The 22159-nt window shown below is 33.4% G+C and overlaps 2 protein-coding genes across 2 annotated transcripts in view; both read right to left on the reverse strand.

Moving 5' to 3' along the window:
* Positions 1-10248: 10248 nt before the first annotated feature.
* On the reverse strand, positions 10249-13335 carry LOC139484393 (sporozoite surface protein 2-like). Its single transcript, XM_071268129.1, has 3 exons — positions 12673-13335; positions 11189-11634; positions 10249-10690 (listed from the first exon to the last, which is right to left on the reverse strand). Exons 1-3 carry the CDS (start codon positions 13333-13335, stop codon positions 10249-10251), a joined length of 1551 nt encoding a protein of 516 aa, XP_071124230.1.
* Positions 13336-19704: 6369 nt separating this feature from the next.
* The window catches only part of LOC139486347 (uncharacterized), a 55167-nt gene continuing 52712 nt past the window's right edge, over positions 19705-22159 (reverse strand). The window contains exon 11 of the mRNA XM_071271218.1: positions 19705-21495. Within this exon, the coding sequence (XP_071127319.1) occupies positions 21481-21495 (15 nt within the window). The 3' untranslated portion in view covers positions 19705-21480. The remainder of the gene's footprint in view (positions 21496-22159) is intronic.

Here is a 22159-nt window from a genome sequence, read left to right on the forward strand (position 1 = left end):
TACATTGAATCCTGACATAAAAAATAAGGCTGATTTACTATGCGGGTATATAGATTTACAATTTAAAGAGCACATATGGTCAGTTTTGGTGGATGCGGTCAAATAATTTTGTTGTGCAAGTCAGCTGGAGGTATCAAAGCTACTGAAATTTTGTTACATATCAATATTTTGAATAAAATGAGGACATGCTGGTATTCTAAATTGATGCGAACCAAAATTTTTTGTTATTATATTGCAATATTGCTGTCCCTTGTCATGATTGTATTATACATTGAATCCTGACATAAAAAAAATGGCTGATTTACTATGCAGGTATATAGATTTTCAAATTAAAGTGAACATATGGTCATTTTTGGTAGATGCAGTCAAATAATTATGTTGTACAAGTCAGCAGGAGGTATCAAAACTTCTGAAATTTTGTTACGTATCAATATTTTGAATAAAATGAGGACATGCTGGAATTCTAAATTGATGTGAACAAAAATTTGTTGTTATTATATTGCAATATTGCTGTCCATTGTCATGATTGTATTATACATTGAATCCTGACATAAAAAATAAGGCTGATTTACTATGCGGGTATATAGATTTACAATTTAAAGAGCACATATGGTCAGTTTTGGTGGATGCGGTCAAATAATTTTGTTGTGCAAGTCAGCTGGAGGTATCAAAGCTACTGAAATTTTGTTACATATCAATATTTTGAATAAAATGAGGACATGCTGGTATTCTAAATTGATGCGAACCAAAATTTTTTGTTATTATATTGCAATATTGCTGTCCCTTGTCATGATTGTATTATACATTAAATCCTGACATAAAAAAAATGGCTGATTTACTATGCAGGTATATAGATTTTCAAATTAAATTGAACATATGGTCATTTTTGGTGGATGCAGTCAAATAATTATGTTGTACAAGTCAGCAGGAGGTATCAAAACTTCTGAAATTTTGTTACGTATCAATATTTTGAATAAAATGAGGACATGCTGGAATTCTAAATTGATGTGAACAAAAATTTGTTGTTATTATATTGCAATATTGCTGTCCATTGTCATGATTGTATTATACATTGATTCTGGCATAAAAAAATATGGCTGATTAACTATGTGGGTATATAGATTTACAAATTAAAGTGCATATATGGTCAGTTTTGGTGGATGCGGTCAAATAATTTTGTTGTACAAGTCAACTGGAGGTATCAAAACTACTGAAATTTTGTTACGTATCAATATTTTGAATAAAATGAGGACATGCTGGTATCTTAAATTTATGCGAACCAAAATTTTTTGTTATTATATTGCAATTTTGCTGTCCATTGTCATGATTGTATTATACATTGAATCCTGACATAAAAAATATGGCTGATTTACTATGCGGGTATATAGATTTACAAATTAAAGTGCATATATGGTCAGTTTTGGTAATGCGGTCAAATAGTTTTGTTGTACAAGTCAGCTGGATGTATCAAAACTACTGAAATTTTGATACGTATCAATATTTTGAATAAAATGAGGACATGCTGGTATCTAAAATTTATGCGAACCAAAATTTTTTGTTATTATATTGCAATTTTGCTGTCCATTGTCATGATTGTATTATACATTGAATCCTGACATAAAAAATATGGCTGATTTACTATGCGGGTATATAGATTTACAAATTAAAGTGCATATATGGTCAGTTTTGGTAATGCGGTCAAATAATTTTGTTGTACAAGTCAGCTGGAGGTATCAAAACTACTGAAATTTTGTTACGTATCAATATTTTGAATAAAATGAGGACATGCTGGTATCTTAAATTTATGCGAACCAAAATTTTTTGTTATTATATTGCAATTTTGCTGTCTATTGTCATGATTGTATTATACATTGAATCCTGACATAAAAAATATGGCTGATTTACTATGCGGGTATATAGATTTACAAATTAAAGTGCATATATGGTCAGTTTTGGTAATGCGGTCAAATAATTTTGTTGTACAAGTCAGCTGGAGGTATCAAAACTATTGAAATTTTGTTACGTATCAATATTTTGAATAAAATGAGGACATGCTGGTATCTTAAATTTATGCGAACCAAAATTTTTTGTTATTATATTGCAATTTTGCTGTCCATTGTCATGATTGTATTATACATTGAATCCTGACATAAAAAATATGGCTGATTTACTATGCGGGTATATAGATTTACAAATTAAAGTGCATATATGGTCAGTTTTGGTAATGCGGTCAAATAATTTTGTTGTACAAGTCAGCTGGAGGTATCAAAATTACTGAAATTTTGTTACGTATCAATATTTTGAATAAAATGAGGACATGCTGGTATCCTAAATTTATGCAAACAAAAATTTGTTGTTATTATATTGCAATATTGCTGTCCATTGTCATGATTGTATTATACATTGAATCCTGACATAAAAAATAAGGCTGATTTACTATGCGGGTATATAGATTTACAATTTAAAGAGCACATATGGTCAGTTTTGGTGGATGCGGTCAAATAATTTTGTTGTGCAAGTCAGCTGGAGGTATCAAAGCTACTGAAATTTTGTTACATATCAATATTTTGAATAAAATGAGGACATGCTGGTATTCTAAATTGATGCGAACCAAAATTTTTTGTTATTATATTGCAATATTGCTGTCCCTTGTCATGATTGTATTATACATTAAATCCTGACATAAAAAAAATGGCTGATTTACTATGCAGGTATATAGATTTTCAAATTAAAGTGAACATATGGTCATTTTTGGTAGATGCAGTCAAATAATTATGTTGAACAAGTCAGCAGGAGGTATCAAAACTTCTGAAATTTTGTTACGTATCAATATTTTGAATAAAATGAGGACATGCTGGAATTCTAAATTGATGTGAACAAAAATTTGTTGTTATTATATTGCAATATTGCTGTCCATTGTCATGATTGTATTATACATTGAATCCTGACATAAAAAATAAGGCTGATTTACTATGCGGGTATATAGATTTACAATTTAAAGAGCACATATGGTCAGTTTTGGTGGATGCGGTCAAATAATTTTGTTGTGCAAGTCAGCTGGAGGTATCAAAGCTACTGAAATTTTGTTACATATCAATATTTTGAATAAAATGAGGACATGCTGGTATTCTAAATTGATGCGAACCAAAATTTTTTGTTATTATATTGCAATATTGCTGTCCCTTGTCATGATTGTATTATACATTGAATCCTGACATAAAAAAAATGGCTGATTTACTATGCAGGTATATAGATTTTCAAATTAAAGTGAACATATGGTCATTTTTGGTAGATGCAGTCAAATAATTATGTTGTACAAGTCAGCAGGAGGTATCAAAACTTCTGAAATTTTGTTACGTATCAATATTTTGAATAAAATGAGGACATGCTGGAATTCTAAATTGATGTGAACAAAAATTTGTTGTTATTATATTGCAATATTGCTGTCCATTGTCATGATTGTATTATACATTGAATCCTGACATAAAAAATAAGGCTGATTTACTATGCGGGTATATAGATTTACAATTTAAAGAGCACATATGGTCAGTTTTGGTGGATGCGGTCAAATAATTTTGTTGTGCAAGTCAGCTGGAGGTATCAAAGCTACTGAAATTTTGTTACATATCAATATTTTGAATAAAATGAGGACATGCTGGTATTCTAAATTGATGCGAACCAAAATTTTTTGTTATTATATTGCAATATTGCTGTCCCTTGTCATGATTGTATTATACATTAAATCCTGACATAAAAAAAATGGCTGATTTACTATGCAGGTATATAAATTTTCAAATTAAATTGAACATATGGTCATTTTTGGTGGATGCAGTCAAATAATTATGTTGTACAAGTCAGCAGGAGGTATCAAAACTTCTGAAATTTTGTTACGTATCAATATTTTGAATAAAATGAGGACATGCTGGAATTCTAAATTGATGTGAACAAAAATTTGTTGTTATTATATTGCAATATTGCTGTCCATTGTCATGATTGTATTATACATTGATTCTGGCATAAAAAAATATGGCTGATTAACTATGTGGGTATATAGATTTACAAATTAAAGTGCATATATGGTCAGTTTTGGTGGATGCGGTCAAATAATTTTGTTGTACAAGTCAACTGGAGGTATCAAAACTACTGAAATTTTGTTACGTATCAATATTTTGAATAAAATGAGGACATGCTGGTATCTTAAATTTATGCGAACCAAAATTTTTTGTTATTATATTGCAATTTTGCTGTCCATTGTCATGATTGTATTATACATTGAATCCTGACATAAAAAATATGGCTGATTTACTATGCGGGTATATAGATTTACAAATTAAAGTGCATATATGGTCAGTTTTGGTAATGCGGTCAAATAGTTTTGTTGTACAAGTCAGCTGGATGTATCAAAACTACTGAAATTTTGATACGTATCAATATTTTGAATAAAATGAGGACATGCTGGTATCTAAAATTTATGCGAACCAAAATTTTTTGTTATTATATTGCAATTTTGCTGTCCATTGTCATGATTGTATTATACATTGAATCCTGACATAAAAAATATGGCTGATTTACTATGCGGGTATATAGATTTACAAATTAAAGTGCATATATGGTCAGTTTTGGTAATGCGGTCAAATAATTTTGTTGTACAAGTCAGCTGGAGGTATCAAAACTACTGAAATTTTGTTACGTATCAATATTTTGAATAAAATGAGGACATGCTGGTATCTTAAATTTATGCGAACCAAAATTTTTTGTTATTATATTGCAATTTTGCTGTCTATTGTCATGATTGTATTATACATTGAATCCTGACATAAAAAATATGGCTGATTTACTATGCGGGTATATAGATTTACAAATTAAAGTGCATATATGGTCAGTTTTGGTAATGCGGTCAAATAATTTTGTTGTACAAGTCAGCTGGAGGTATCAAAACTATTGAAATTTTGTTACGTATCAATATTTTGAATAAAATGAGGACATGCTGGTATCTTAAATTTATGCGAACCAAAATTTTTTGTTATTATATTGCAATTTTGCTGTCCATTGTCATGATTGTATTATACATTGAATCCTGACATAAAAAATATGGCTGATTTACTATGCAGGTATATAGATTTACAAATTAAAGTGCATATATGGTCAGTTTTGGTAATGCGGTCAAATAATTTTGTTGTACAAGTCAGCTGGAGGTATCAAAATTACTGAAATTTTGTTACGTATCAATATTTTGAATAAAATGAGGACATGCTGGTATCTTAAATTTATGCGAACCAAAATTTTTTGTTATTATATTGCAATTTTGCTGTCCATTGTCATGATTGTATTATACATTGAATCCTGACATAAAAAATATGGCTGATTTACTATGCGGGTATATAGATTTACAAATTAAAGTGCATATATGGTCAGTTTTGGTAATGCGGTCAAATAATTTTGTTGTACAAGTCAGCTGGAGGTATCAAAATTACTGAAATTTTGTTACGTATCAATATTTTGAATAAAATGAGGACATGCTGGTATCTTAAATTTATGCGAACCAAAATTTTTTGTTATTATATTGCAATTTTGCTGTCCATTGTCATGATTGTATTATACATTGAATCCTGACATAAAAGATATGGCTGATTTACTATGCGGGTATATAGATTTACAAATTAAAGTGCATATATGGTCAGTTTTGGTAATGCTGTCAAATAATTTTGTTGTACAAGTCAGCTGGAGGTATCAAAACTACTGAAATTTTGTTACGTATCAATATTTTGAATAAAATGAGGACATGCTGGTATCTTAAATTTATGCGAACCAAAATTTTTTGTTATTATTTTGCAATTTTGCTGTCCATTGTCATGATTGTATTATACATTGAATCCTGACATAAAAAATATGGCTGATTTACTATGCGGGTATATAGATTTACAAATTAAAGTGCATATATGGTCAGTTTTGGTAATGCGGTCAAATAATTTTGTTGTACAAGTCAGCTGGAGGTATCAAAACTACTGAAATTTTGTTACGTATCAATATTTTGAATAAAATGAGGACATGCTGGTATCTTAAATTTATGCGAACCAAAATTTTTTGTTATTATATTGCAATTTTGCTGTCCATTGTCATGATTGTATTATACATTGAATCCTGACATAAAAAATATGGCTGATTTACTATGCGGGTATATAGATTTACAAATTAAAGTGCATATATGGTCAGTTTTGGTAATGCGGTCAAATAATTTTGTTGTACAAGTCAGCTGGAGGTATCAAAATTACTGAAATTTTGTTACGTATCAATATTTTGAATAAAATGAGGACATGCTGGTATCTTAAATTTATGCGAACCAAAATTTTTTGTTATTATATTGCAATTTTGCTGTCCATTGTCATGATTGTATTATACATTGAATCCTGACATAAAAAATATGGCTGATTTACTATGCGGGTATATAGATTTACAAATTAAAGTGCATATATGGTCAGTTTTGGTAATGCGGTCAAATAGTTTTGTTGTACAAGTCAGCTGGAGGTATCAAAACTACTGAAATTTTGATACGTATCAATATTTTGAATAAAATGAGGACATGCTGGTATCTTAAATTTATGCGAACCAAAATTTTTTGTTATTATATTGCAATTTTGCTGTCCATTGTCATGATTGTATTATACATTGAATCCTGACATAAAAAATATGGCTGATTTACTATGCGGGTATATAGATTTACAAATTAAAGTGCATATATGGTCAGTTTTGGTAATGTGGTCAAATAATTTTGTTGTACAAGTCAGCTGGAGGTATCAAAACTACTGAAATTTTGTTACGTATCAATATTTTGAATAAAATGAGGACATGCTGGTATCTTAAATTTATGCGAACCAAATTTTTTTGTTATTATATTGCAATTTTGCTGTCTATTGTCATTATTGTATTATACATTGAATCCTGACATAAAAAAATATGGCTGATTTACTATGCGGGTATATAGATTTACAAATTAAAGTGCATATATGGTCAGTTTTGGTAATGCGGTCAAATAATTTTGTTGTACAAGTCAGCTGGAGGTATCAAAACTATTGAAATTTTGTTACGTATCAATATTTTGAATAAAATGAGGACATGCTGGTATCTTAAATTTATGCGAACCAAAATTTTTTGTTATTATATTGCAATTTTGCTGTCCATTGTCATGATTGTATTATACATTGAATCCTGACATAAAAAATATGGCTGATTTACTATGCGGGTATATAGATTTACAAATTAAAGTGCATATATGGTCAGTTTTGGTAATGCGGTCAAATAGTTTTGTTGTACAAGTCAGCTGGAGGTATCAAAACTACTGAAATTTTGATACGTATCAATATTTTGAATAAAATGAGGACATGCTGGTATCTTAAATTTATGCGAACCAAAATTTTTTGTTATTATATTGCAATTTTGCTGTCCATTGTCATGATTGTATTATACATTGAATCCTGACATAAAAAATATGGCTGATTTACTATGCGGGTATATAGATTTACAAATTAAAGTGCATATATGGTCAGTTTTGGTAATGCGGTCAAATAGTTTTGTTGTACAAGTCAGCTGGAGGTATCAAAACTACTGAAATTTTGATACGTATCAATATTTTGAATAAAATGAGGACATGCTGGTATCTTAAATTTATGCGAACCAAAATTTTTTGTTATTATATTGCAATTTTGCTGTCCATTGTCATGATTGTATTATACATTGAATCCTGACATAAAAAATATGGCTGATTTACTATGCGGGTATATAGATTTACAAATTAAAGTGCATATATGGTCAGTTTTGGTAATGTGGTCAAATAATTTTGTTGTACAAGTCAGCTGGAGGTATCAAAACTACTGAAATTTTGTTACGTATCAATATTTTGAATAAAATGAGGACATGCTGGTATCTTAAATTTATGCGAACCAAAATTTTTTGTTATTATATTGCAATTTTGCTGTCTATTGTCATGATTGTATTATACATTGAATCCTGACATAAAAAAATATGGCTGATTTACTATGCGGGTATATAGATTTACAAATTAAAGTGCATATATGGTCAGTTTTGGTAATGCGGTCAAATAATTTTGTTGTACAAGTCAGCTGGAGGTATCAAAACTACTGAAATTTTGTTACGTATCAATATTTTGAATAAAATGAGGACATGCTGGTATCTTAAATTTATGCGAACCAAAATTTTTTGTTATTATATTGCAATTTTGCTGTCCATTGTCATGATTGTATTATACATTGAATCCTGACATAAAAAATATGGCTGATTTACTATGCGGGTATATAGATTTACAAATTAAAGTGTATATATGGTCAGTTTTGGTAATGCGGTCAAATAATTTTGTTGTACAAGTCAGCTGGAGGTATCAAAATTACTGAAATTTTGTTACGTATCAATATTTTGAATAAAATGAGGACATGCTGGTATCTTAAATTTATGCGAACCAAAATTTTTTGTTATTATATTGCAATTTTGCTGTCCATTGTCATGATTGTATTATACATTGAATCCTGACATAAAAAATATGGCTGATTTACTATGCGGGTATATAGATTTACAAATTAAAGTGCATATATGGTCAGTTTTGGTGGATGCGGTCAAATAATTTTGTTATACAAGTCAACTGGAGGCATCAAAACTACTGAAATTTTGTAACCTATCAGTATTTTGAGTAAAAAGAAGACATGCTTGCACCCTTAATTTAGGCGAACAAAAATTTGTAGTCATTATTTAAATGAATTAAACTATTGCTGATTGTGGCTGCATAGTTCAAGGATGTATAACTAACAAGGACGTATACACCTAACATCAAATATACTTCTTTTCAAAAATATACATAATATGATTGAATTTGATCTCGGAATATATATATATATTCAGTGCCTGTTATCATTGTAACCGAGATCGTTTTTATAATAGATAGATTGTCAGATCACAGATAAATTTGTGTTACGTTCTGTGCGTACTTATTTTCAAAAAAATGTATTTAATCCTGTTCATAAAACGGAAGTATTAATTTTCAAATTACTTTATTTTCGATGTTTATACTACGAAACAAAGATATTAAAAATATTTTTTGTTAAATCAACGAAGAGCGGTCCTGGTTACAAGTTAACTTAGTGTTGAGCAGACCAGTCAAAAGTTAACTTGGGAACAGGTCTGGTTTTGATCGGATTTGTCCAAGCAGAAGTTAACTTTGTGGCAGGACCGGTTTACAAGTTAACTTATGTTAACTTTATGACAGGACTGGTTCCGAAGTTAACTTATGTTAACTTTATGACAGGACTGGTTCGAAGTTAACTTATATCAATAGCGGACCTGTTTCCAAGTTAACTTTTTGGCAGACAAAAAAACAGTCCTAGGACCAAGTCCACTTTTCAAGTTAACTAGATTTTGGTCCTAGGACTGGTCAGAGCAGTCCTATATTCGGTCACAGGTTAACTTTGACCAGTCCAAATGACTGGTTATCAAGTTAACTTGCTGTACAGGTTAGGAGTGCACCCATCTGTACATCATTAGGGTTAGGGATACAGACATCATTAGGGTTTGGGTTACAGACATCACTAGGGTTAGGGTTACAGACATCATTAGGGTTAGGGTTACAGACATCATTAGGGTTGGGTTACATACATCATTAGGGTTAGGGTTACAGACATCATTAGGGTTTGGGTTACATACATCACTAGGGCTAGGGTTACAGACATCATTAGGATTAGGGTTACAGACATCATTAGGGTTGGGTTACAAACATCATTAGGGTTAGAATTACAGACATCATTAGGGTTAGGGTTACAGACATCATTAGGGTTTGGTTACATACATCATTAGGGTTAGGGTTACAGAAATCACTAGGGTTCGGGTTATAGACATAATTAGGGTAAGGCTTACAGACATCATAAGGGTTAGGGTTACATACATCATTAGGGTTAGTGAGACAGACATCATTAGAGTTAGGATTACAGACATCATTAGGGTTAGGGTAACATACATCATTAGGGTTAGTATTACAGACATCATTAGGTTTAGGGTTATAGACATCATAATGGTTAGGGTTACATACATTTTTAGGGTTAGGGTTACAGACATCATTAGGGATAGGGTTACAGACATCATTAGGGTTAGGGTTACAGAAATCATAAGGGTTCGGATTGCATTCATCATTAGGTTAGCGTAACAGACATTATTAGGGTTCGTGTTACAGATATCATTAGAGTTAGGGTTTCATACATCATTAGGGTTAGGATTACGGACATCACTTAGGTTAGGGTTAAATACATCATTATGGTTAGTATTACAGACATCATTAGGGTAAGGATTACAGACATCATTAGGGTTAGGGCTACATACATCATTAGGGTTAGGGTTATATACATCAGTAGGGTGCGGGCAACAGCCTTCATTTGGATTAGGATTGCTGAGATCATTAGGGTTCAGGTTATATACATCAGTAGGGTTAAGGTGATATACCTCATTCGGGTTAGAGTTACAGACATCATTAGGATAAGAGTTACATCCACCATACGGGTTAGGGTTACAGACATCATTACGGTTATGGTGACAGACATTATTAGGGTTTGGGTAACAGAGATTATTACGATTAGGGTGACATATCTCAAAAGGGTTAGTGTGACAGACATCATTAGGGCTAGGATTACTGGCATCACTAAGGGTAGGGTTACTTACATCATTAGGGTTAGTTTTACAGACATTATTATGGTTAGATTACAGACATCATTAAGGTGAGGGTTACATACATCAGTAGGGTTAGGGTTATACACATCATAAGGGTAAGGGTTACATACATCATTAGGGTTAGGGTTACAGACATCATTAGGGTTCTGGTTCCAGACATCATAAGGGTTAGGGTTACATACATCATTAAGGTTAGGGTTACAGACATCATTAGGGTTCGGGTTACAGACATCAGTAGGGTTAAGGTTTTATACTTCATTAGGGTTAGGATTACAGACATCACTAGGGTTAGAGTTAAATACATCTTTGGGTTAGTATTACAGACATCATTAATGTTAGGATTACAGACATCATTAGGGTTAGGGTTACAAACATCATTAGGGTTAGGATTACTGACCTCAATGGGGTTAGAGTTACATACATCATTAGGGTTAGTATTACAGACATCATTAAGGTTAGGGCTACATACAGCATTAGGGTATTGTTACATACATCAGTAGGGTCAGTGCGACATGCTTCGTTAGGGTTAGGATTACAAAAATCATTAGGGTTAAGGTTATATACATCAGTGGGGTTAGGGTAACATACATCATTAGGGTTAGGATTACTGACATCATTAGGGTTAGGGTTACATACATTAGCAGGGTTAAGGTGACAGACATCATAAGAGTTAGTATTACAGCCATTATTAGGGTAAGGATTACAGACATCAGTAGGGTTAGTATTACAGCCATCATCAAGGTCAGGATTACAGACATCATTAGGGTTAGTATTACATACATCATTAGAGCTAGTATTACAGACATCATAAGGGTTGGTATTACATCCATCATTAGGGTTAGGATTACTGACATCATTAAAGTTAGTATTACAGCCATCATTATGGTTAGGGTTACAGACATTATTAGGGTTAGGCTTACAGACATCATTAGGGTTAGGATTACATACATCGTTAGGGTTAGGGTTACAGACATCATTAGGGTAAGGGTTACATACATCATTAGGGTTAGGGTTACAGACAACATTAGGGTTATAGTTACAGACATCATTAGGGTTAGGGTTACAGAGATCATTAGGGTTCCGGTTACAAACATCATTAGGGTTAGGGTTTTATACATCATTAGGGCTAGTATTATAGACGTCATTAGGGTAAGGACTCCATACATCATTACGGTCAGGGTAACAGACATCATTAGGGTATGGGTTTCATACATCATTAGGGCTAGGTTTACATGCATCATTAGGCTAAGGGTTACAGACAACATTAGGGTTAGAGTTACATTTATTATTCACCTTTTTCATTTACTAATTATTCCCACAATGTTAAATGGACTTTAGTCTTTATACACTAAAAAAATCTAATCTGCCCTTCAACGAAATTTTGAATTATAATTTTTTTAAATGTTTATCAATTTTCGAAAAAAACACCTGACAACCGATCAGACAATAGTTTTAAGTTGAATCAATGCAGACAAGATCATTAACTGATGCTCATTAGCAAGATGATACATTTGTCTTTTAAAATCAGTGGCGTAGCTAGAAAGAAACGATGTGGAAGCAACTACCGCCGATCGTAGCGAGGCGAAAACAATTTGGGACCCTATTATGCAGATTTTTTTTTTTCGGTTTTCGGTCATAGGACGGTTAAAAGAGGAGCTATAGGTATGTAGATAAAAATTTATGAATGTAAAACTATTAATAAATCTTCTGAATATAGTAATACCAGAGACATATAATACAATGTCTCTGGGGATACAAACATCATTAGGGTTAGGGTTACAGACATCATAAGGGTTATGGTTACAGACATCATTAGGGTTAGGGTTACATACATCATTAGGGGTTATGGTTAAATACATCATAAGGGTTAGGGTGACAGACTTTATTAGGGTTAGTGTGACAGACGTCATTAGGGTTAGGGTTACAGACATCATTAGGGTTTGGGTTACATACATCATTAGTGTTAGTGTGACAGACATCATTAGAGTTAGCATTACAGACATCATTAGGGTTAGGATTACATAGATCATAAGGGTAAGGTTTACATACATCAGAAGGTTTAGTATTATAGACATAATAAGTGTTAGGGTTACATACATCATTAGGGTTACATACATCATTAGGGTAAGGGTTACAGACATCTCTAGGGTTCGGGTTACAGACATACTTAGGGTTAGGGTTACAGACATCATAAGGGTCAGCATTACATACATCATTAGGGTTAGGGTTACATACATCATTAGGGTTCGGGTTACAGACTTCATTAGGGTTTGGGTTTTGTACATCATTAGGGTTATGATTACAGACATCACTAGGGTTAGGGTTAGATATATCATTAGGGTTAGTATTACAGACATCATTAGCGTTAGGGTTATATACATTATTAGGGTTAGGATTACATACATATTTAGGGCTAGGATTACTGACATCATTAGGGTAAGGGTTACATAGATCATAAGGGTTAGTATTACATACATCATTGGGGTTATGGTTATAGACATCATAAGGGTTAGTATTATAGACATCAGTACGCTTAGGGTTACAAACATCATTAGGATTAGTATTACATACATCATTAGGGTTAGTATTACAGACATCATTAGGGTTGGGATACATACATCATTAAGGTTAGGGTTACAGACAACATTAGGGTTAGAGTTAGTTACAGATATCATTAAGGTTAGGGTTACAGACATCATAAGGGTTAGGGTTACAGATATCATTAGGGTTAGGGTTACAGACATCATTAGGGTTAAGATTACAGACATCATTAGGGTTAGGGTTACATTCATCATTAGGGTTAGGATAACTGACTTCATTGGGGTTAGATTTACTTACATCATTAGGGTTAGGATTACTGACATCATTATGGTTAGGGTTATATACATCAGTTGGGTAAGGGTAACAGACATCATTAGGGTTAGGATTACTGACATCATTAGGGTTAAGGTTACATACATTAGTAGGGTTAGGGTGACAGACATCATAAGAGTTAGTACTACAGACTAATCATTAGGATTAGGGTTACAAACATCATTAGCGTAAGGGTTTCATACATCATTAGGGTAAGGGTTACATACATCATTAAGGTTAGGGTTACAGACAACATTAGGGTTCGGGTTACAGACATCATTAGGGTTCGGGTTACAGACATCATTAGGGTTAGGGTTTCATACATCATTAGGGTTAGTATTATAGACGCAATTAGGGTTAAGATTGCAGACATCATTAGGGTTAGGGTAACAGACATAATTAGGGTAAGGGATTCATACATCATTAGGGTTAGGGATACATGCATCATTAAGGTTAGGGTTACAGACAACATTAGGTTAGAGTTACAGACATCATTAGGGTTAGGGTTACAGACATCATTAGGGTTAGGGTTACAGACATCATTAGGGTTAGGGTTACAGACATCATTAGGGTTAGGGTTAAATACATCATAAGGGTTAGGGCTACATATATCATTAGGGTTAGGGTGACAGACGTCATTAGGGTTAGGGTTACATACATCGTTAGGGTTTGGGTAACAGAGATCATAAGCATTAGGGCTTCATACATCATTAGGGTTAGTGTGACAGATATCATTAGAGTTAGGATTACAGACATCATTAGGGTTAGGGTAACATACATCACTATAGCGGCGCCGAGAGCGATGAGTATAAACAATAGTGTGATTTCCCTATAATGTGGAAAATCGGATCTCCCGTAGACTGCCTTGTGTGCATGTGGTGGTGATCGTGAATAAACATGTATTTTTGGCCGAATAGTAGTAGTAGTTTTTAAAATGTTTTAGTGCTTTAGTGATTGTATCTAATTTAATCAATCTATCCATAACTCTACATCCAAGATATTGATTGAGGACTCATCTTTGAAAATTACGCCAAATTGTTTTTTTTTTACCGGAAGTGTTAACTTTGTATTTAAACATTTACAACAGAATAGAATAAGTGGTTTAACTTAAAGCCAAAAATGTAATGACCAGCACAAAAAACAACATTTTCTTTACATTTTGAAAAAAGTTGAATATATAAATAAGAAATTGATATTTCTATGTCCGCCAGTTTGGATATTACCGGAAGTAAGGGTTTTTAAAGAAATATGTCTTATCCATGAGAAGCACCAAAGAAAGGTTCCTGCACAATGTAATGAAAGTCGCAATATGTTTAAAAATATCTCAATTACCCTCCCTAAAAAATAAGCTTATTTTAGTACAATGTCCGCCATATTAAATTTTACCTCAAGTAGGGTTTTTGAAGACATCTTATCTATATAACAAGAAGTAATTGTAACAGGATGCTGTTACGAAGTCTACCAAACAAAGCTCCCATAACTTGCCATTCATTTGGTCCAATGTTCATTTGATTTGATTTTTTGTCCCATACAAGAATATATATGGCTTACGAGTGGGGATCTCAACCATTTACAAGTATTCAAACAGGAGGGGGTGGTGATGACCCCAGGGACTTTACCTACATTTCATTTGATTTGTTTTATTGTCCCATACAAGAATATATATGGTTTAGGGGTGGGGATGTTGACCGTTTACAAGTTTTCAAACAAGAGGGGATGGGTGACCCCCTCGGGACTTCCCTTTTATATCATTTCATTTGTTTTATTGTCCCCTACAAGAATATATATGGTTTAGGGGTGGGGATCATGACCGTTTACAAGATAATAGCACATTCTCAAATTGAACCGGGTGGGGGCGACCCCCAGGAACTTCCCTTTAATTTCATTTGATTAGCCTTGTTGTCCCATACAAGAATATATATGGTTTAGGGGTGGGGATGTTGACCGTTTACAAGTTTTCAAACAAGAGGGGGTAGGGTGACCCCCTCGGGACTTCCCTTTTATATCATTTCATTTGTTTTATTGTCCCCTACAAGAATATATATGGTTTAGGGGTGGGGATCTGGACCATATACAAGATAATAGTACATTCTCAAATTGAACGGGGTGGGGATGACCCCAAGGAATTTCCATTTAATTTCATTTAATTAGTTTTATTGTCCCATTCAAGAATATGAGGTTTAGGGGTGGGGATCTGGACCGTTTACAAAATAAAAGCATATTCTCAAATTGAAGGGGGTGGGGATGACCCCCCAAGGACTTCTCTTTTATTTCATTTTATTTGTTTTATTGTCTCCTACAAGAATACATATGGTTTAGGGGTGGGGATCTGGACCATTTACAAGATAATAGCACATTTTCAAATTGAACAGGGTGGGGAGGACCCCCGGGGACTTCCCTTTAATTTCATTTGATTTGTTTTATCGTCCCATTCAAGAATATATGAGGTTTAGGGGTGGGGATCTGGACCGTTTACAAGATAAAAGCATATTCTCAAATTGAAGAGGGTGGGGATGACCCCCCAGGGACTCCCCCTATATTTCATGTGATTTGTTTTATTGTCCTTTAATCATTTCTGAAGACTACATGTATCTATCACTTACAGTTTTCAAGTTATATTCATTTGAAAATTTTAGAAAATAAAATCCCTTAGGGTTCTATAGTAAACCCCTCCCTTCTTTCTGCCCCCCAAAATACCCCTTAATAGACCCCAATGCACAAACGAAAGATCGATGGCTCACCTAGACATATTAGTCTAACGTTCTATGAAATCCTAAGTTAATCTGACCAGGGGTTTTGGAGAAACGCTGCGGACAAGTTCATTTTTAATGTGGCGGAAGAAAAAGAAAAAGAAAAAGAAGAAGAACTAGATTTGTAATTGCTAGCAATAACGGATGGCACCCTCGTCCCCCCATTGCCAGGCGAGCGGCAGCCATTTTTAAAATTTCAAAGTGAAAGAGTGCATCTACACATGCAAGTAATCATTTTTGTAAGATTTCATTAAGTTTGGAGCATTTTGAAATTTTTGACAATTTTGCTGTTTCCATGGTTACGGCGGCCATTTTGGAAATTCCAACTTCAAAATGCAACTCCGCACATGTCAGCCACTATTTCTGTAAAGTTTCATCCAGTTAGCAGCACTTCATTTTTTTTGGAAATTTTGAACATTTGTTCTGCAACCATGGTTACAGTAGATAATTCCAAAATTCTAAAAGCAGACAACTCATTGCCACATGTCATGTTATATATCAATACAGTTTCATTTACTTTGCTGCACAAGTCTCTGAGAAAATGCTGATTTTATGCATTTTTCCATAGGGTCAATGCAAAACTTGGCCCCAGTTTCCATGACAACGGCGGCCATTTTGAACTATCCAAATATTGTCTTGACATCTTGGCATACTGGAGAACATTTTCATAAAGTTTCATCCAGTTGGATCTTATAACGAAAGAGTTAGAATTTTTGATATATTAACTGTTTCCATGGTAACGGCAGTCATTTTGAAAATTCCAAAGTCAAACTGGAAATCAGCACATGCCAGTCAACATTCCTGTGGAGTTTCTTCCAGTTTGGAACACTTTGATTTTTTCGCATTTGTGCTGTTTCCATGGAAACGGCGGCCATCTTTTACCATTCCATAGCAAGGTGCACAACTTCAAGTGGGGTTCCTCATTATAGTTGAGTTCCATAAACATTGGTCCATTCAATTCTGAGAACTCGCGCGGACAAAATGTGTGGAAGAAAAATAAGAAAAAAAAGAAACGTAGAATAACAATATGTCACCCCAACTCCGTTGAGGGTGCCATAATAATAAAAATAATAAGAACTGAGCAAAAACAATAAGTCTCCAAACTTTGTTTGGGAGACTTAAATATCCAAAAGTAGTAAAAAACAAAGGTGTGTACCAAATATAATGATAGTAGCATGATTATAACATCCTTTCACATAGTAGCCTTCGATATTGGGCTGATTTAAGTACGAAGTCCGTCATTTTAGATTTTACCGGAAGTGCGACATTTTTTTCAAATGTCTCCCTATCTGAAATAAAAGAGTAATACTTGAGGAAGGTCTATGACAAATTTCATGCTTGTAGCAGGATGCGCGCACAATTTTTCACAAAGCCGCCGTACTAATAGTTTTAAGTTGAATCAATGCAGACAAGATCATTAACTGATGCTCATTAGCTAGTAGATACATTTGTCTTTTAAAATACAACTGACATATAAGGATCGTAATGGTGCTATGTGGATAAATTTATCGGTTTTCAAGAGCAAAATTGGCAGCGCGTCATCCCTACAATGGCTTCCATTCTTACGATTGTGAAAATGAACTGGCGTAATGGGGAGAAAATTTGACGAAGTATAATCCTGACTGTAACTAACCGTTCTACGACTTTTAATTGTTTATGATATTGCCACTTCATTTGGATTTTCAATAATTTGCCAAAATGCATCTGCCAGTTATTCCATACGGACCATTTGTCCCAATCTGATATCTTATTCTTTCAATAAAAAGTCGATACTGTGTGTCATAACCGGTGAATTTTGTTTACTTCATATTAAAATAAACTTATTGTAGACTTCTGAGTTCAACTAGTTACAAACCCTTTCCACAATTGTTCTATCTGCAGTCTGTTGAAACAAGACACAGGCGATACAACATCTGTATCAAGTGTTCTGATCAATATTTTGTTGTGATTTTGTCTGTGGAGTATCTTAGGCAAATACAACACTCTGGTATCTGCCCTCTCATGTGAACATAAGATCAATAATGCATATATTGTAGCTATGCATTGCAGTATTTGCAATGGGGTTGTTCTTTTCAGTTACTACACCAGCTTGTATTATTTTGTCAGGGAAAAAACTAACTTATTTTCTAGACGCAAAAATCTCGCCAGTTCCCAGAAACATTTGATTCATCTTGAACTCGGGGTTAAGCTATTATCGATGTTCAACAAATTGTTATTATATGTCCATAGTGTCCAATATTCAGAATGTGCAGAGTCACCAAAATAAAAGAATACCCTACAGATTGAGCATATGTTCGAGACGACAAATTATCTAGACAGTTTGATAGAATTTTCTAAGACAGATTGTACCAAATTCACTTAGCGATATTTCCATCTCTTGAATGACTCGCAAAATATAGTGATTTTTAGTATTTTTTTCTTTGGTTGTTTCTCCTTATTCAGTCATAGACTGACGTTGTTTGATCGACGAGGCGTTAGTCTCACTTATATAACTTACACATATCAATACTGTCAATTAAAATAGCAGGATAACAAAACAAGGAGATTGTTTGGCCTTTCTAAGCAGCACATTTTAAATTCTAGATTTTCCTCTTTATTATAAAATAATAGGGTTTGACAATAAATTGTTAAGTTTACATGCTGTAAATAAAATAACTTTATGTGCTCTGGTTGTATTTGTAAAATGAGACGCCTTATCTGCTGTACTATGTAATTTAACCTGATCATTTACTTAAACACTGGCAATCAACTATCGTCTTTAAACTACAAAGGGCTTTGAACGTAGCCATTTCTATGCATAGGCCGCCGAACATCATGACAAAGTTTTTCTCACACTTATAGATCCGGTTCTAGTTTTATACTGTGGGAAAGGGTTGCTTAAAACCATCATCAAGAGTTTGACCAGGATTTAGCTTTCTAACAGCTCCACGAAACTCCGTTATATGAGTGTTATACTTCAAGGAACTTGTGTCCTATGTACATATGGACGTTATTGAAATTACTATAAACAATAAAGTGAAAGGAGAGGCGATGATACCAAAGGGACAGTCAAACTCATTGATTGAAAATAAACTGACAACGCCATTTCTAAAAAACAAAAGACTAACAGACACATTATATTGTACAAGACACAATATAGAAAACTAAAGACTAGGCAACACGAACCTCATAAAAAATGGGTGTGATACTAGGTGCTCCGAAGGGTAAGCAGATCCTGCTCAAAATGTGGCACCCGTCGTGTTGCCTATGTTTTTAAAAATCCGGTAAATAGTCTTATTCGGCAGTTCATATTCGTGACAAGGGAAGGGGATTTTCTATAGAATTATATTTTATACATAATTTACGGTAGTTAAATAAGTTGGTGTGGGGCATTTGAATTTTAGAATTCAATAAATATCGTAGCATTGATAGTTTAACCTCTTCGTAAAATAGAGGGTGGAGTGCAGATTGCTGAAAGTTTATTCACATCTAGCGGCAACGATGAAGCATGATAGTAGGTCCAGGTTTGTTCCAACTTCAGCCTTTCCACTGGAATTTTCGGTAACATCTTTAAGCTATTTGACTTCCACTTTTAATGCAAAGTCAAATGCAGAGTTATTTGTGGTGAGATCGCCTTCCACTTATGATATATCCGGTTCGATTATTCACATTTCTGCTGACGGGTGATTTGCTCAACTCTCCGGTTTAAAAGTATTACAAATTAGTTTCAGATTGTTCAAATGTTTGACAAGAAAACCCTCGAACATCCTATGAAAAATGTTGGATAAACAATATGCAGGTTCCATAAAATGAATCTTTTGATCTACTGAATTATCTACAGCAGACAAAGTGTCTACAGCAGACACAGTGAAAACATTATGCGATAGATTGGTAGTGCACACAATGCCTTCTTGGATATAACGACAACAGGCACTATTGGCCATCGAAGTAGACATGAATAACACTCTGTCATAGAAAACAAGTACTAGTAGTCAATGTTTGGAGAAAGTGTCTACTACATCTTGTTTTATAGTCTTACAGTGGATCATCATTTCCAAATAAGAACAAACTATGGGTTTCTGGTCTTCTTCTTTGTACAACTACACATCAGCAGCTGTTCTATTGTTAATTTCGACTGAAAATATGAACAATCCCGAATGTTGGATCCAGACTGAATCAAGCTGACAAAAGACAACAATGAATGGGGTACAGATGCTTTTTATGGATTAAATAAGATGCCTTTATTTTAGAAAATGTTCATTATCAATATAACTAACACTATGCAAAGTTTCATGCTTTTACTATAGAGTGGTCAATCGACAAATATATTGAACTTAGCCTCTTGACTATTGGTGGCCATTTTGAATTTGGTGACCATATTGGAATTGTTCTTGTTCAAAAGTGTTTAAAAAACTCATTACTAACACTGTATAATGTTTCTGGTTGTTACATTAAAGAGATTAATTACACCAACATTGGGTTTACCTTCTTTTAAAATTATTTGTGGCCATTTTGAATTTGGTGGCCTCACGGAATTTTTTTTGTAATGGCTCCATAACCATACCCCTTTGTTAGCGTCATAACTATCACTTTGCAAAATTCATGCTGTTACTATAAAAATATTAAGTTCACCATTATATTGGACCTGACATATTGCCTATTGGGGGCTATTTTCAATTTGGCGGCAAGTTTGGGACTATTTTCGAGAAAAGAGGGGCAAAAGAAACCAGATAGTCAAATGCATAGATAAAAAAAAACCTGACAACTCCATGGCTTACAAAGACAAACAAACACTAGTACACATTACAATGAAAGCTCTATATCCAAAAATGTGTGTTAGCGTCGTCACAATTAGCACTGTGACAAGTTTGTTTTTATGTTGGCCTTTTTGAGTGGTTAGGGTTCGGAAAGGTCGGGTTTTCTCGTTGCTCGAACTTTTCTGCGTCTAAAAGTGTATGATAACACCTTTATAAATATTTTGATATACGCGTCACTGGTGAGTCTTATGTAGACGAAACGCGCGTCTGGCGTACTAAATTATAATCCTGGTTACTTTGATAACTTGATATATTCTTTCTGGTTTTATTTAAAAAAAAAACTAAAATCCGCTTCAATGTTTGTATTACTCCAGGCAGCAACAATAAAGTTTCCAGGACGTACTACGATTACAGCAAACTCTCTATGGACAAACTCTCTGAAAAATACAACACTATAAAGTAAGAGACACATACAAATAACTAAAATTTAAGTCAAAAATTAAGATCACAAGGTATATATAAAAAAGAAGATGTGGTATGATTGCCAATGAGACAACTCTCCACAAGAGACCAAAATGACACAGCAATTAACAACTATATGTCACCGTACGGTCTTCAACAATGAGCAAAGCCCATACCCCGAAATGACAACGCAAAACAATTCAAACGAAAAAACTAACGGCCTCATTTATGTAAATATGTATAGATTAGAAAATATTTGTTAACTATGAAGAACATATACTAGTTTTTTTCTCTGGCACCCTTGTCGGCTGAATTTGTGACCACATAAAACTGGTATTTTTCTTACTTTCTGCTCATTAAGTTTTCGTTTTTAAATTTGCCCAAGGTAAAGTGTTAAATTGAACAGTTTTACTGCTTCACAATTCTCTCAAATTAGAAAAGACAATTGCTGGTCCATTGTTAGTTTAAGAGAGTCCACACTGACGAGTTGCCTAAATTGCATAATTTTATAATTCATATTTATCAAAATGTTAATTTGTTAAAATGTTATGATACTAATTATTCTATTTCATCTAATGCACATTGTGGATAAAATAATCAGTTATATTATCATATATCTGTAAATCTAACCTTACCACG

Source organism: Mytilus edulis, chromosome 8 (assembly GCF_963676685.1).
Source record: "Mytilus edulis chromosome 8, xbMytEdul2.2, whole genome shotgun sequence".
Lineage (NCBI taxonomy): Eukaryota > Metazoa > Mollusca > Bivalvia > Mytilida > Mytilidae > Mytilus > Mytilus edulis.

Excerpts from the sequence above, each read along its gene's own strand:
- LOC139484393 (XM_071268129.1), bottom strand. The coding sequence starts at position 13,335 with ATGTATCCCAACCCTAATGATGTCTGTAATACTAACCCTAATGATGTA. Across the intron at positions 11,635-12,672 it reads GTCACACTAACACTAATGAT|CCTAACCCTAATAATGTCTG; the intron begins GTATGTAACCCA and ends GATGTCTGTAAG. Across the intron at positions 10,691-11,188 it reads TGTAACAATACCCTAATGCT|TGATGCCAGTAATCCTAGCC; the intron begins GTATGTAGCCCT and ends CCCTACCCTTAG.